Here is a 17305-nt window from a genome sequence, read left to right as displayed (position 1 = left end):
ACATCTTTCAAGTTTAACGACGGGCACTGAAAGCTGCTGTAGCATTCACTAGTGAAGAATGGAAATTCTTCCCTATGAGAAGTGACATGTATGATGCCTGCCCTGTAATTCCGTCCTGCACTTCCCCACGCTGATGCCTGATGGCTTGTGAAGGTTTTCCCAGTATTATTTCTTTTACTGGTGGAGCGAGACCAAGGTTGGATATGCCCCTCATGCGAGGCCAGGGCTGCACGGTGAACAGCAGTTTGGGTGAGTGAGGCTGGGGCCAGGAGGAACTTGCAAACGTTTCGTCTTTCTTGTTCTAACCTTTTGTGACTCCTGTTTCACAGAGTTTTAAGACAACTTGATGAGAGCTGACCAGTGGGGTCATATGAGGGACGTGCCATTAATTTTTGCCTGTTGTTTAAGATATGTGCGTGAATGAGATGAATGCAAATGAATGATAGAACAACACAGGACTGAAAAATTCAGAGGACAGCACATTTCTGCTGGGTGTGTCCATGGAACACACCACAGCATATCCCCATGAATTTTCCTTTCCTTACTTCTGGTTCCCCTATAACATCCCTAACTGGCAGTGGTTTTGAAATGACCTTTCCCCTCTGCTCCTAAACCAGGCTGCCTGACACTCCCAGTGCTCCAGGACAGCCAGTAAATGCTGCATTCACATCCTGCTTTCCATCCCTGATGGTACCAGCGGGTAGACGTTTGTGGAAAGATGAGCAGAGATGAAAGGGCCGGTGCAGTTTAGGGCAGGCACTAATGGCTTCTGCAGGGGCTGGTGCAAGGAGAGCCGCGCCAGGAGCAGCATCCCCGTGTCCCCGCCTGACCCGAAGGGCCTGCGCGTATGGCACGGAGCACGTACAAGTTTTGTGCTGCAGGGAGTGTGTTGTTAAAGTAGTTTTTTAGATTTAGTGTGCTTTTTTATTTTGAAAAAAATAAAAAAAAAGATGCAATATCAATGGTAGCAGTCCCTGTACTCTTTTTAGTGAAGACTGAGGCAGTGAAGTCACTAAGTTGCTTTTTTATTTTCCTTTTGCATAAAGTCTATAGATTTTACATAAATAACCATTTAGACATCCACAGAGATGACAAACATCAACAATTATTTAATGTGCAGTTGTGATATTATCCTCAACAGGCTTTTTCACAACTATTCCTTATCAGTTTTTTGGACCTTTTTCTTTTGAGCTCGTTGGTGGGAGAGGTCTGTAGGATTTTATAATTGGTTTGGGCCAGGACTCTAGTTTTGGTATATATTAGATTTCTGCATGGTAGTCTGTGGTCTTACGAAGCATCAAGTCTTAAATAATCAATGTAAATTGTCCACTTCTACTATGGTAAGATTTTCTCATGTATTACATGCCTATTACTTATACACTTAATTTCATAGTTTAAACATATCCTTTTTTCAAATAGCTGAGACAAGAAATTGCCACTTGATGTACTTAAATGAAATTGACATCCCGGTATTTGTAGCATCACTGGAACAGTGCATCTTATGTCCTGTTCCATAGACCCCAAAGTGCTTCATCTGGTTTCTTACCCATTCTGACACAAGGCAATATGAATAGCAAAGTCTGGTGTTACCTTGCAATTAGCTGTAATCTGAAAGTGATATTTAATAACATAGTAATTATGTTTTTGCATTATTGATTTTGGGGGATTATATTAGGTAGGAGTAACATTTCATGGAAATAGATTTTTGTGCATTCCTTGAGGTAATTTGTGGAGATTATAATTATTTTTTTTGTCTTAATGGAATGAGTACTCTATAAGCAGTGGAAAAAACAAAGCAGCTGACTGAAAAGCCAAAGTAAATCAACTTGCTGATTTGGTGACTCATCTTCTATCTGGGAAATACAGATCACGAATATACCAGAAATGAACCTGACATTGAAATTACTACCTCGCACCTTGTTACTGTCTTGCTCCCACACCTTTGTAATCCCTTTTCCCCATATCATTTTCCTGAAACATCGTGTCAGGTATAGACGTGTTTAGAGAGAAAGGTCTGTGTTTAGCCACTGTAGAATTTTGGTGCAGATAACAGCTCACTGTCTGCTGGGTGGCTGCTCAGTATATTATAGTGATTAAATGGGATTCTCTTCAGCTTACTCCCTTAACTAGTCTTGGAAAAGAAAATGGTTAGTTATCTTCATTTACCTATTTCTTCTCCTAAGTGGCACTTGCAATAGGCATGCTGAATTTTGTTTTGGCATATTTTTGGGGAATAGTATTTTCCAGTGGTACAGAAGTTTCAGAACACCTGCCAGTACCTTATTGCTGGTAGTGTGGTGGACACCTTGCCCCCCCCAAAGAGTTCAAAATTGAAGATTAGCAATGTAAAAAGCACAAATACACACAGCTTTCATCCCCTCCCCAATATACTGACTTTTAATTTTGTCGTATATTAAATATTTTCACTTATATTTGACTTTTTCAGTGAGCGCGTAGATCCTTTTGAGGTGGGCATAAGTGAAGGTTTATGTCGAAAAGAAAAAGATATGAAAAGGGAAGGAGTCTTGGCCTTATTCAAGGAAGGCATTTGAATTCTAGGAAATGGGCTGAAAAAAGCAGCAAGACTATTAGTGATAAACTAGCATGTACTAACATGGCCAACAAAGCAACACTTGAAGAGGAAAGAGGAATATTTAGTCTTCTAGCCAGATGTGAAATACTTAAATTAGTGAAACTGAAAGGTAATGCAATGAATTGGCCCTGAACTGTTACTAAAAATTTGTCCTGAATTTAGATTTTTTTTTCATGGTTTAGAGATTTTCCCATGAATATGGGAAAATCTGAAAGCAGTAAGTTGGTTGAGCAATTACTGAGCAGCACAAAGACAATGTTCTTCTGAGTGCAACCCAAATAACAGGGAAAAAAGTTTCTTCAATATACAAAGGTAGATGTAGGGTATTCTAAAATTCTGTCCTCTGTTATATTCATGACATTCGATGGACACAATCTATGCTTAAATGAACAAGTACCACCTCACATAGTTTAATAGAAATCACAGGGATCACATAATGACTGAGATTGAAAGAGACTTCTGGAGGTCATCTGGTCCAGCCCCTAGAGCTGGTTGCCCAGGACCATGTCCAGACAGCTTGAATATCTCCAAGGATGGAGACCCCACAACGTCTCTGGGCAACCTGTGCCAGTGCTCAGTCACTGGTGCATGCACTTAGATCAGCAGTTAATCCTCCCTTTCCCTGTTAGGGTGTCTATGTTTTGCAGTGGAGGATAAAATGTAGTTAGAGAAATTGTATTTTGCATTGGAGGATGAGAAAACAGAAAACAAAAGAGATTCAGTATACTTATATTCTTGAAATGATTGAATCTTTAATACAGTACTCCAAAAATGTATCTTTTCCCATTATGATTCTATTTTTTTGCAATTAACAGAAGTAATCGTTATGACTTAATTTAAGTGTGGTTCCTTTCTGACTTGATATATTCTATGATTTTAAATTTGTTAAATAGTATTTGTGACAGCAACATGAGGCCAAAGTTGCATGTTTGCTTTGGGACGCTCTTAGGGATATAATTCAGAGATCATGGTAACAAAGGAGATAGAAACAGGAAAAAAAAAATGTGAAGGTTAATATAATTGATATAATCTTGGATGTTACAGTACATAGCGGGCTTGGCTGTGCTAGGAGGGGGCTGGGGCTCAGTGGGACCCGGGCCCGTGGTGGCAGTCTCAGCCCAGGGCAGAGGAGGAGGAGTGTCCCGGAACCCCCGAAGTAGCCAGGTATGTGGGTTGAGACCGAAGTACTGTGTCCACACCAGTACCTGACGCATAAACACTTGCCGTATTTTGGAGCAGCACCTGTCAAGTCTTTGGATAATGGCTGCAGAGTGGGATGGTGGTTGAACAAGTGTGACTGGGACTGGGAACATAACCTGCTTGTGTGTGTATGTGGCAGGAGAAGCATATAAATATGCCTCTGTGACAACTGAGCTTCCACAGAAAAGCTGGTGAGTGTCGCTGAGTTTAGAATCTCAGCTTTGGGCTTACGTGCCTGACTGACGCTTTTGGGGTCTGTGGTGCATTGCAGGCTGGCCTTACATTTGGGCTTGCAGATTCGATTCAAAGTTGTTCCTCATGCACAGGTTTTTAAACACAGCAGTTTGGATTTGCTTTGTAATATAATGACACTATACTTTCTTTTCATTTCTTCCCCATCTAGTTTAGTCTCAAGACTTCGAAAATACAATACACATGGCACAGATCAGGACATTTTTTCAGATGCTATTAAGTCTGCTACTTCATGATTACATCTCAGCTGAAGATGGGGAAACAAGAGCAAGTAAGTCTTAAGTTTTTATATTTCAGATAAGGGCAAAGCATGCCTTGAATTTATAGTAGTCAATTTCAGCTCCACATGCACACTTCTGTTGATGGCGATTTTTTTCCATTGTAATTTTCTTGGTGAGAATCCTGTAATGTATGGTAAGTAACTTAAATATATTCTTTCTCCTTTAGGAAGGGAATATCTTTATTTCTCTTTTTTTGTCCTGGAAATGCCCAAGGGGGCAGGTGGAACTGTAAAGTTCCAGTCTTGATATAAACATGTGTCTTGAGTATTTATATTTTCATTTCTTCAGGAGTCCTGTTTTGAATAGCTTAATATTATGTGAGAAACTAGATAAGAAAAATAAAGCTTCTGTGAGGGGAAGCTGAGATAACCTCAGCTTTGGGACAGGCCTTCTTGCATATTCTTCAAAGTTAGCATCTCAGACCCCACCAAACCAAGTTATATACTCTAAATCTGGTTTATGGAAAAGGAAAAGTTAAAGCAAGGTAGCTTTTTGAAAGGAAGTAGCTGGAAAAAAAGACTGTGGAAGACTTTCCTCTGGCCACAGTGATACTTTCAGGATAGGTCTTTTTTCTCCAGTTCTGCTCTTAATACAGCAATTTTCAGTATTGTACAACATACTCCAGAAAATTCCTTTTGGTCTCTAGAAAGACATATATTTTTTTCAGTCCACCTGGTCTAAGCTGGGCCTGCTTTCAGGAGGGTCCAATGTCCCTTCATCAGGTCCAAAGTCCCTTCTGACTGAAATTACTGTGTGATTGATATCCCTGACTACAGAGTGATGCACTCTGCTCGCCCCTTGCTCCTTCTCCCAGTGTCTCTTCAGCACCTGCATTGCAAAATGATCTCTCCAGCAGACCATGGCCACGTGCTTTCAAGGAAGGTGAAATCTTGACCTGACCAGAAGTGTCCATAGGCAGGTGTCAGGACAAGGCAAAGCTCTCCTTCCTGTGCTGGTGCTGCAGCCTTTCACAAAGCAGAAAGCACAGAAACACCCGGCAATCCCTATGAGCCCAGATGCCATGGGATCAAAATAATCTCTCCTGGTTTTGGCTGTCTCCTTGGAACCTCGTGTGTCGGTTATTTAAGCTCCTTTCACAGTTGATGGAAGGTGATTATCTCCTCTAGAGTTATTCCCTCCGTCTGAGGATGTCCATAGAAGAGGGATATGACTGACCTATAGAAATGCCTGTGTCAGTGCATGGCCTGTACTTGACAATTTAGTCTAACAGCTCCATTTATAAGTGACTACAACTAGGAGAGCTAAGTCCATGCCTAAATCATCATGCAGTTACATTGTATTTGTTAAATGCTTATTTGTTCTTATACTCTGGAGGTTGAGCTTGTTCGCTGACCATTTTTCTTCTACTGAAATCAGAGTATGCTATCAGCAACATTCAATCAAGACTCAGGATTTTATAATAACTAGTTCTGTAAGTGCCGTCTAGCAGTGTCAGAAGTCAATTAAAATGTATTTGTAAAAGGATTCAATGTTACTTCTGAATTCTGGATTATTGAGACTATAGTCTTTCTCTGCAGTGCGCTTGGTTTGCTAACAAAAACAAGGTTTTATGTTTATCATCTGTGCAGACAGAGAGATATGGAAAAAAACAAAATGTATTTCTCTCTGCTCATTGCATGATATGCAGTTGCCAGCTGAGGAACTAAATTCCAGAAATGTTCATAGTTGTTTCTGGTGATAATGTGAAAACCAGAAAATGGTATGGTTTTCAGATACCAAGCTGCATCTGTGTGGCTTATGGAAACAATCTTGTTTTCTCTGATAAACTCAGCTGACCTTTTTTTAAATGGAATGTATTTGTCAGTGTAGATTCTAATATAAACATTAACTGATATGAAAAATGTTTCTTATGGAAGAAGAAAGTGGAAGTGTTCATTGAAAATTTTTCTTTTTTTTTTTTTTTTAGGTTGCAGAACTGCTCCGGCAGATTTAGTTTTTATCTTAGACGGCTCTTACAGTGTCGGCCCAGAAAACTTTGAAATAATCAAAAGCTGGCTTGTCAATATTACAAGAAATTTTGACATAGGGCCAAAGTTTATTCAAGTTGGAGTTGTCCAGTACAGTGATTACCCTGTGCTTGAAATTCCCCTTGGAACTCATGAATCCACTGAGAACCTCATCAGGGAAATGGAATCCATACACTACTTGGGAGGAAATACAAGAACAGGAAGAGCTATTCAGTTTGCCTTTGACCATCTTTTTGCAAAATCTTCAAGATTTTTAACGAAAATAGCAGTTGTTCTCACTGATGGAAAGTCCCAAGATGACGTCAAAGATGTAGCAGCAGAAGCAAGGAAAAATAAAATCACTTTGTTTGCTATTGGTGTTGGCTCTGAAATTGAGGAGGATGAACTTAAAGCCATTGCCAATAAGCCTCCATCAACTTACGTATTTTATGTTGAAGATTATATTGCAATATCAAGAATTAAAGAAGTTATAAAGCAGAAACTCTGTGAAGGTAAGTAAGAGATCATAAAATATTTTAGAAGGTGTGCAGAAGACAGTTGAGTACGCGTATTTATTTCACAAACAGTATGTATGATTAATGTAACCTAAGGCACTTGGTAATCTTTAGTATGATCTTCTTTCATTTAGATCTTGTTTGCGGAAGTCCCTCCCAAAATGGTGTTTTCTCCGTTAAACAACATTTGGGAAGTATATGCGTGTTAACACAGTGTGTGTTTAGTTTTGGTATATAAGATTTTGGCCCAAGCCCCAAACTTTTTGCATTGGTAAAGTTTGTAAACCCTAAAGTAGGTGAGGAATTCTCATAGTGCTGAGAACATAGGGCTTGCTTTGTCCTTTTCCTAGGTGTGGCTGACATCTACAATCTGGCATTTCTTCTTGACAGTTGAGATGATAGCCTATCATGACAAACAGGAGTTCTTCCGCTAGCATGCATTGAAAAACCCAGAAGAAAGGCTCTTGGCAAAAGTGGCCCGAATTGTAACAAGCTGCTATGATCTTTTTTTAGAAGGATTTTATAGAAGAATCAGCCAAGACCAATGTTGTAAAGTGACTTTTTAGCTTTAGAATGCTAGTAACATTACTGCATTGAGGTTTCTGATAACTTCGTAAAACACTCAGAAAGACTCTATTATACAGTGAATATTTATCAGTGCTATTTTGTACATTTTTTATTTCCAAGAATTGATTCAAGTCATATTTCATTTGTACCATATTCCTGCACTTAGTAAGAATGCAAAATAGTTTTCATTTGCTCTCACTTTCAGTATGAACTTCATTGAAAAAATATGATACTTATTTTGAGGTTAATAGTGTTTATTTCTTGGTACACTTACAAAAATCTTAATTCCTTGTGGCTGATATAGTGAGGTGGTCAGTCCAAAAATTAAATCAGCTAAGTGAAGCTAAATTCTTTAATAAAACCTAATGCAGGGAGAAATTTCCCAAAATAATCATGATGTTTTCTTTAAATAAAGTTTAGAAGTAGTGACGTTATATTTCATCAAGATGGATTTTCTGCTTTCAGAATTAAGTTAACTAGTATCCTTTAAAATTCAGCTGCACTATTTGACTCCTACAGAAGGAATGTGTGCATGTTGACTACAAAAGGGTACTTCAAGTGACCCTTTGCTCCCACTCTGTGATGTTGTGCTCTTCCCTCGCTGTAGCATTGAGATGCTTCTCTCAATGAGCGATCAGAGCCAGTTGGCAGCTTCATTTCTAACCACAATGTCTTTAGCAGGTGAACTCAAAGACTGGAAATTTTAGATCTGAGTGGTGGATTGTTTTATTCATGTTGTTAAGATTCACTTGGACTCTAGGAGAGGAAGTTCCATGAGGGCAGAGCAACAATGATTTGTCTCTAATCCACCATATGAATCTGCCTGAAAATTTTGCAGTTCTCTCTTGATCATCTTTGTTTTAATGTCTAAAAAAATGCTAGCCTTCACTCTTTGGTGTTTTTAACTTCTTTATTACGTGAACGTAGATCTGAGAGCTTAGGGGCAGTATTTCCTTTCTGGAAAAAGGAGGCTGAAGTTTGGTGGTTCATGTAGCAAGTAGTGTAATTACCAACAGCTCTCATGTGCCTTCTGGGAGCTCCAGTGTTCATTTTAGAGTATGGCAGGGTGAAAAAACCTGCTGAACCTGTCATCCGGAAAGGACAATGTGGCTAAATCTTCCCCAAATATTTAAAGTTTCTTATTCTGGAACTCAAATATTCCTCTGTTAGTAATATTCTCTAGCAAGAATATAGAAAAGATGGTGTGCCAGGAATGCATTTAAAAACCATTCTCAATGCAGACCTCAGAAGTATGCCTGGAGGATGCTGAGAAAAGTTCCTTTGCATTAGGTAATGGGTTTTAAAATCAAAAAGTTATTCCATACTTCAGGACAGGAAAAACAAGCATCAGAAAACTATATAAAACACTAAAAGGGAACAAGATTTCAGTATAGGCTAGAGAGTTGCTGTGACTGATACTATGGATGGGAAGCACAACCCCATTTCCCTTGGAAGACAGTTCTTAATTTTGCCACTGACTTCTGCATCCTGTATAATGGCTTGGTTACTTATCAAAATACTCTTGCCAGAAGATGATCCAGAAGACCCAATAAAGCTCTACTGTCCTAGCAATGTTTTTAGGTAGCTTTTCAATGTGCCATTGGAAATAAGGAATACTTCCTTAATGTATGATTTTACAGATGCTCAATTTGTATTGTTTTGATTTGGAATAGTTACTTTGGCAATGATGCAGAATAATGGCCCCCTCACATAAAGTAATCCTTTTTCTGCATTTAATTTTTGATTTTACACCAGATTTCCAATAATAGAATCATAGAATCATTTCGGTTGGAAGAGACCCTCAGGATCATCAAGTCCAATCATAACCTAACCTAATTCTGTCGCTAAACCATGTCCCTAAGAACCTCGTCTAAAGGCCTTTCAAACACCTCCAGGATGGTGACTCTACCACTTCCCTGGGCAGCCTGTTCCAATGTCTGACAACCCCTTCTGTGAAGAATTTTTTCCTAATATCCAATCTAAACCTCCCCTGGCACAACTTGAGGCCATTTCCTCGTGTCCTATCACTTGCTACTTGGGAGAAGAGACCAACACCCTCCATGCTACAGCCTCCTTTCAGGTAGTTGCAGACAGCGATCAGGTCTCCCCTCAGCCTCCTTTTCTCCAAGCTAAACGGCCCCAGTTCCCTCAACTGCTCCTCACAAGACTTGTGCTCCAGGCCCCTCCGCAGCTTCGTCACCCTCCTCTGCACTCTCTCTAGTACCTCCATGTCCTTCTTATGATGAGGGCCCCAAAACTGAACACGGTATTCAAGGTTGGGCCTCACCAGTGCCGAGTACAGCGTCACAATCACTTCTCTAGTCCTGCTGGCCACACTATTCCCGATACAAGCCAGGATGCTGTTGGCCTTTTTGGCCACCTGGGCACACTGCTGACTCATATTCAGCTGGCTGTCAATCAACACCCCCAGGTCCCTCTCTGCCAGGCAGCTTTCCAGCCACTCTTCCCCGAGCCTGTAGCGCTGCCTGGGGTTGTTGTGACCCAACTGTGGGACCTGGCACTTGGCCTTGTTGAACCTCATACAACTGGCCTCAGCCCAACGATCCAGCCAGTCCAGATCCCTCTGTATGGCCTTCCTACCCTCCAGCAGATCAACACTCCCGCCCAACTTGGTGTTATCTACAAACTTACTGAGGATGCTCTCAGTCCCTTCATCCCAGTCATTGATAAAGAGATTAAACTGAACAGGCCCCAATACTGAGCCCCAGGGAACACCACTCATGACCGGCCACCAACTGGCTTTGTCTCCAATCACCACAACACTTTGGGCCCGGCCCTCCAGCCAGTTCTTTATCCATCGCAGAGTACACCCATCCAGGGCATGAGCTGCCAGCTTCTCCAGGAGAATGCTGTGGGATATGGTGTCCAAGGCTTTACTGAAGTCTAAGTACACAACATCCACAGCCTTTCCCTCATCTACTAGGTGGGTCACCTTGTTGTAGAAGGAGACCAGGTTGGTCAAACAGAACCTGCCTCTCATAAACCCGTGCCGATTGGGCCTGATTGCTTGTTTTTCTTGTATGTGCCATGTGATGTCATTCAGGATGATCTGCTCCATGACCCTTCCTGGCACCAGGGTCGGACTGACAGGTCTGTAGTTCCCTGGATCCTCCTTCTGGCCCATCTTGTAGATGGGTGTCAGGTTAGCCAACTTCCAGTCAACTGGGACCTCTCCAGTTAGCCAAGATTGCTGGTAGAAAATGGAAAGTGGCTCAGTGATCACCTCCACCAGCTCCCTCAGCACCCTTGGATGTATCCCATCTGGCCCCATAGACTTGTGGGTGTTCAAGTGGTGGAGCAATACTGTAACTGACAAGAGATTCTTGCATTCATTGTCTTGTCAGTGTATATGACTATCTATAATATGTATTTATGGCAATATGACTGTTAATTCAGCTTTGAAACATGTGAGTTTATAATATGCTTCCACGATAACACTGCACAGTGAAGAAACCTGGAAGAAGAAAGTGTTATTATTCTTACTTAATATCAAAAGTATGTTGACATAAATCCTCCATCTGTGTTTTGAAAACAATAAAAAGGAAAGTTGTGTTGGCCTTTTTTTTTTTTTTTCCCCCAGTATTCAGAAGTTAGACATTTTCGTTTCCATAATGTGGTCAGGGACTTCTTGCAATTCTTTCTTACAGAACCAGGCAGATAACTTTTAATGTGTTTTTAATTTGGGAGTCAGGTGACCTTTAGCTGTGGGGAGGAAAAGAAAACCAAGGATAATGTATGTGGCTTCTTGCTGCTGCTCTAGGTTAACTGTGGCATGTCCCGTTAGGATGGATTGCCCTTTCCCACCATGTATGGTTTGTGTCTGCCCTTAGCTGAGTTGTCTTAGATCTTATATATCCTGCCTCCCCCATCAGAACGGGGTAGCCTCTGACTGCCCCTTGGGCTAGAAAGAGAAGCTGTGCAGCGTTGCTCATATTATAAAGAGAAGCCAGTCTAGACCTTTGAGCTGATAATTCCCTGGCACTGAGACATGTGTTTTCCAGCCTGCAGCTGGTCCAGATGGAGATGAGAGAACTCTCCACTCCTTCTTTGGAATGTGTTCCTAACCTCCTCTCTTTCTATGAACTGATTATTTGTGGTGAAACAAAGGAAAATGAATAATGAAAATGCATTTATTGTAAATAGTTTAACATAACTTTAATAAAACAAAAAGTAGTTTGCTTTCTTTTCATTGATTTATTACTCTAATACAATGTTGGCTTTATTGTTAAATTTCACTCTGCTATCTCGCTTTTTTGTTTTAAACAACTTAGGTCCACTGCCTAGTATTGTATTTGTGTAAAGAGAATTAAACAGAGATAACATTCAGCTAACCTTAGTCCCTGCAGAAAATACATCACACAATATTTGTCCAGTGAGAATAGCTTCAAGCAGATTTCAGTGTAACAGACAAAATAGATCAGAGTCCATTTTGAGCAAAAGAAGATGAAAAAAAAAGTTGTAGATAATTCTACCTTTGTCCATCTTCAACCTGATTTATAGTTGGGAGGGTTAATCCAAATTGTATGTCGTGGAAATTAGCACCTATAATTTTGTAGCATTTTGAGACCATACATTTTTAGAAATTAACTTAAATATTTTTATTGATCAGATATTGTAATACCTTTGAACTACAGTTAGTCTCAATTCAAAATAGTATGTGAACATAAATGCAGTAAAATATGACATCTCTGTATTCTTGCTTCCTGTCACTGAGGAGTCTGCATGACACTTCTCTTGTAACTGGCAGTTCTCAATTCTTTTATTTCTGGAAAGGCAGCTACAAAAAATTGGGTAGGTGGAGAGGTTACTTTTTGAAGGTTTTAAATCTCATTTTGAACTATACTTGCATTTATTACTTTGCAGAATCTGTTTGTCCAACAAGAATTCCAGTGGCAGCTCGAGATGAAAAAGGATTTGACATTCTTGTAGGATTAGGTGTGAAGAAAAAGGTTAAAAAGAGAATTCAAATACCAACTACTAATGCAAAAGCTTATGAAGTCACTTCACGTGTTGACCTGTCAGAACTGACAAGGTATTTAAGTTTATAAATACACTTCTAAATTTAGTAAGATTTTATTTGTTTGTTTAAAGTGAGAGAGACTTGTTTTAAGATTTATATGAATGTTCAAGTACTGTCTTTTTGTTCCCGCTTTCCCATTATTTAGGAATGTGTTTCCAGAAGGTCTGCCTCCATCCTATGTGTTTGTTTCCACTCAAAGATTTAAAGTAAAGAAGACGTGGGATTTGTGGAGAATTCTAAGTCTGGATAAGAGACCACAAATAGCAGTCACTATTAATGGGGAAGAGAAAACATTGTCATTCACTACAACAAGTTTGATGAATGGCACACAAGTTATTACTTTTGCTGCACCTCATGTAAAGGTAAGGAGTAATTCAACATCATGCTGGAATACACATTTAAGTACACATTATTCCTTAGCAACTTTCTGTTTTTTAAAAATGCGTGATCTTATTCTTGGCTGCTTAGGTATTTAAAAATAGATGGTGGGTACTTCACTTGTGTTTCCAGAGTGTCCACAGTGATAATCATTGTCAGTGCTTTGCAGGTGCTTTCTACTCTGCAGTTTTCCAGCAGGTAGTTGTGAAGATCACAGAGACTTTACTGCACACAGCTCTTTGCTTTGTATATGCTGGCAAGTATTTTCTGCCTTTGCTATGGATACTAGAAAATGTGAATGAAAATATTCCATTTTTTGGAGAGAGTTTTTGTTAAGTGTCTAAATTATTCAAAGATATATGATGACAGAAGTTACTTTCTTTTCTAGAAGAGTAGATAGCAGTTTACAAAATGAGAGTTCATTCTGGATTTGTTTAGTTCGGTGTTGAGTAAAAAATCCTTTCAGTTGCTTACTTTTCTCTCTAAAGAAGGGCTCCACCTCTTCGTGCAAACCAATTTTATTGTTTCCTGGTATAATCTGAAGGTTCCCATTCAATCTTCTTTCACTAATTTCCAGTGAAGTATTCAACTCTGTAAGAAAGATTGTCTCAGTTGCAGATGAGGCAGAGGGAAGGAGATTGAATGTTTCCACTCTTGCATTCGTGGCAGGAATACACAGCCCAGAGATTCACTTTTACTTGGGAAAATGGAAACGTTATATATTCTGATCTGTTTTTTATTTTATCTTGTAATGAGAGCCATTGTAAATAAATAAAAACTCAATCTATAAAAGAAAATAAAATAGGAACAGAGGCTCTATTTAAGGGTGTATACTACTAATTGAAGTAAGAGTAACTTCTGATTATGTCTACAAAAGGTAACAAAGATGTATAACATACTGAAAGATGTATATTTCAGTTTATGTACACACGTTTAGTGTGAGATCAATCTCTGTTAAATTTAGGTATATTAAAGGGATGCATCTAGGCTAGGCTAGGCTAAAGAGCTAGATTGTTTTTGAAATTAAGGGGTAGGCTCAAGAAGAAGGCATTTGTTCTCATGTTGAATTTCATTTCTAAGGTAGGTGAGAGAAATACTTTGAAAGTGTCTCTCATTTTCTGTTAGTTACAGAACTATGCTATTTGTTTAAACCAAATCTTAAGCTTTAGAAAACTGAGGTTTTATGAGATGATTAATGTAATATTTCGTTTATTCATTGTAATTTTGTGACTCTTTCTGCCAATATAATGTCCTCTTTCTGATTTTTTAATAAGAGATTAAGTAGAAAGACTTTCAAGTACCAATTTGTTTTCATCATGATTTAAGATCTGAAGTGTTTGAGACATGATACTACTGCTGAAATAAGTGCTTCCAAGTTCATATTTTTAACAAATACAAGTTTGAGCATGTTCAAGATCATAGACTGAAAAAATCTATGTGAGTTACAAAGTAAGTTTGAAACAGGGATGAATTATGGCCAAATATCTTGTTCTCAGTTGGCTCTCAACTTGGCAAATACTTTTTGCCTATACAGTTTAACAATTTTTTGTGTGAAAAAACCTGGAACATTGATAATCTCAACCATTAACAGTCGTTTAAGTGCCGAAATGAAGTTTTATTGTTATTTAAATTGAAGATATTTTGTCTTAAACAATTCTGTTTTCTTCACTTTTCTTAGACCTTGTTTGATGAAGAATGGCATCAAATTCGTCTCTTAGTAACAGAGGACTTTGTAACATTGTATATAGACGATCAAGCAATTGAAACGAAGCCATTACATCCTGTTTTAGGTATTTACATCAGTGGCCTAACGCAAATAGGAAAGTATTCTGGAAAGGAGGAAACTGTACAGGTGAGCATATGCTAAATTCCCAGTAATTCAAAAGTCGTACCGTAGGCTAACATTGCATCGGCACCTTCTGTTTTCTTGCACTTACTCTTCTAATTTATACTAGGCTGAAATTTAATATACAAAATTTTAATAGGTAAGAGGGAACATAAATTGTCTGGAGGACAATTGTACCAGCACCACTGAAGTGTCCTGTGCGATGGGTGCTGAATTGGTCTCACTGACTTCAAGGGCATTGGTTTTTGCTGAAACATGAATTTGATGCAATGTGGTCGTCTGAATTTTGGAAAGAGTGTCTCAAAGCAGGGGATTTCCTCTGTGCTGGACACTTGCGTATAATTTGCTTCCATCACTATATGGGGTTATGCTGGCACAAGAGGGAGGGAACAGTTCTGAGGAAATGACTTTCTCATCACTGGCTGTCAAGAAAGTACAAAGCATATCAACTCCATTTCTATTGTACTGGAAATATTTGGTACTCAAACTGATCCTGCTGTGCTGGAAGAAAAACCCTGAAAACCCCATACTGAGACTGTGCTCTATTCTGAGGAACGTTAAGCTCCTTTTGACTTCAGCTGTATGCAGACACGAAAAAGCTGGTTAAAACTTCAGGTTGTAAAGGTAAAGGCTGTATAGACCTGTGGTGAAGACTGGTATGTTGACAGCATTCCAGATATTGGCTAAATATTATTACCTTTGATCTAGTAATCATGTTACTAATTAGAGGAAGCAATACTAAGAAATACCAAATTACATAAGTAGACATTATTTTTGGTTATTTTGAAAGCTATGCTTCTTTTGTACTCTCATGATTCTTACTGCTACTATTAAAATATATTAATGTGTTACATCGTCTTCATTAATTCTCTTCAGATGTCTTTACTCAGTTACTCCCAAATTTTGTGTATTTGTAGCCAGGCTTCAGTTCTATTATTATAAAATTCTAAAAGTGTACATGGAAACTTGGATGGTGCAGTCTGTATGTGACTCAGCATTGCTGGCAGTAACACTGTCCATATACTAAAGCATCCCTTTGTGGAAACTACTGAATGTTTGTCCACAGATTTCTTATAGGACTTCAGGCACTTATTGCAAGGAAAGCAGAGATTTCAGAATTGTAATAAATTCTCTGTGTGTTGTATTTGTTGATAGAAGATCATCCCATTGTTACAGTTTTGTGCATTCTAGGATTATAGGGTTGTTTGGTTGTTGGTTTTGTGTCTTGTTTTTTTCTCTTAAGTCGCTGCAGAAATGAGACTTTGTAGATTCCCAGTAATACAGTTTCCGAGTTAGAATGTTAGTAGCAAGGCATGTTACCTAAAATAAAAATGTAAACATTTTAGGAATGTCAAGTTGTCCAAGATCCTCTTCTGGTAGTGGACTAAAAGAAAAGTAGAAAATCTGCCTCAGGTTGCGATTTTATATTTCCAGATGATCTCTATAATCTAAAAAAGATATTCCCTTTCTCCGCTTTCTCAGACTGTGACACATTCTTCAAAGCATTAACAGTCAAACTTTCCCAGGATATTTCTACTTAAACTATGATTATAGAGAAATATTTTAGTGAATCTGCATACCACCTTTCCGTGAAAAGGTATTTTGAAATCCTTTAAGAAAGTTTTCTAGTGATATTTTGCAAGTGTTCTCAATTTAACTAGGGTCTTACTGGCTGATGTGCTTTCCAGTATAGCAATGATAAACTTGTGCACATACTTAAGTGGTGTGAATTGTAGATACTTTAAAGTTGAAACCACGTATTACTAGGCTTGGTATTAACAGACTCCATTTTCTGTGCTTTCTTCCCCCGCTAGTCTGACTTATGGTCTATGATTTCGGATAAGTGCAACAGGGCCTTTCTCTCTTTGCAGTCATGGTACTTTATGCTAGAAAAATTGACTTAATCGGTTTCATTTTTCTGGAGTACAGTGACAACACAAAAACTTTTGCCTACCTGATGCCAGGGATTTTTTTTGGCTGCTTTTTAAAGTTTTACGTTATACAACTGAACTCTAAACTAAATTCTTTCAAGCATCAAGGATGCCTTCCGATGCTTCACCAAAAGTTACTAATCTTACGTGTAGTAGAGACAGGTCAGTGTAAAAACATCTTCCCAGGACTGTTAAGGTAAAAAGGAAAATGTTGGTTTTGCTTTTGCTGTTGTAACTTCTTTCCTGATGATATTGGCAGCCAGTGTAATTTGTGCTGTGTGTGTTTGGATTTATTGCCAAGGATTAGGGGTGGTGATTTCTCCTATTTTAGAAAACAAAATCTTGGATTGATTATTTTCCTTTAAATACTTCTGTTACAGAGTGTTTAATTGGTTTCACGTATTAATCATTGTGAGTAGCCTGACTAAAAATGTTTCTACATCTTTATTTGATTTTTAACTGTAGTGGCCACACAGAGCTTCCAGTTTCTCTTGCTTTATAATATTTTGTCCATTTTTTTTAAACTTATGAATGACATAATTTAAGAATAGTTTAAATGTCAAACTATTAACACTTTCTCTAAAAAAGTCTTTTATGTTTTGAATTATAGTTTGATATACAAAAACTGAGAATCTACTGTGACCCAGAGCAAAATAATCGAGAAACAGTGTGTGAGATCCCGGGATTTGTGAGTATGATAAATGAACATTTGAGGACTACTTGGCGTTTTTTAC

At 38.6% G+C, this 17305-nt stretch overlaps 1 protein-coding gene across 1 annotated transcript in view; it reads left to right on the top strand.

Annotated features, from left to right (window-relative positions):
* The window catches only part of COL21A1 (collagen type XXI alpha 1 chain), a 109412-nt gene that overhangs the window by 25304 nt on the left and 66803 nt on the right, over positions 1-17305 (top strand). Inside the window, exons 2-7 of the mRNA XM_065630957.1 lie at positions 4197-4316; positions 6254-6805; positions 12260-12428; positions 12562-12778; positions 14473-14646; positions 17182-17259. Coding sequence (XP_065487029.1) covers positions 4229-4316; positions 6254-6805; positions 12260-12428; positions 12562-12778; positions 14473-14646; positions 17182-17259 — 1278 coding nt within the window. The 5' untranslated portion in view covers positions 4197-4228. The remainder of the gene's footprint in view (positions 1-4196; positions 4317-6253; positions 6806-12259; positions 12429-12561; positions 12779-14472; positions 14647-17181; positions 17260-17305) is intronic.

Source organism: Caloenas nicobarica, chromosome 3 (assembly GCF_036013445.1).
Source record: "Caloenas nicobarica isolate bCalNic1 chromosome 3, bCalNic1.hap1, whole genome shotgun sequence".
NCBI classification, from domain to species: domain Eukaryota; kingdom Metazoa; phylum Chordata; class Aves; order Columbiformes; family Columbidae; genus Caloenas; species Caloenas nicobarica.
The sequence above is the reverse complement of the archived record's forward strand: the minus strand, read 5'-3'. Positions and strand labels throughout refer to the sequence as shown.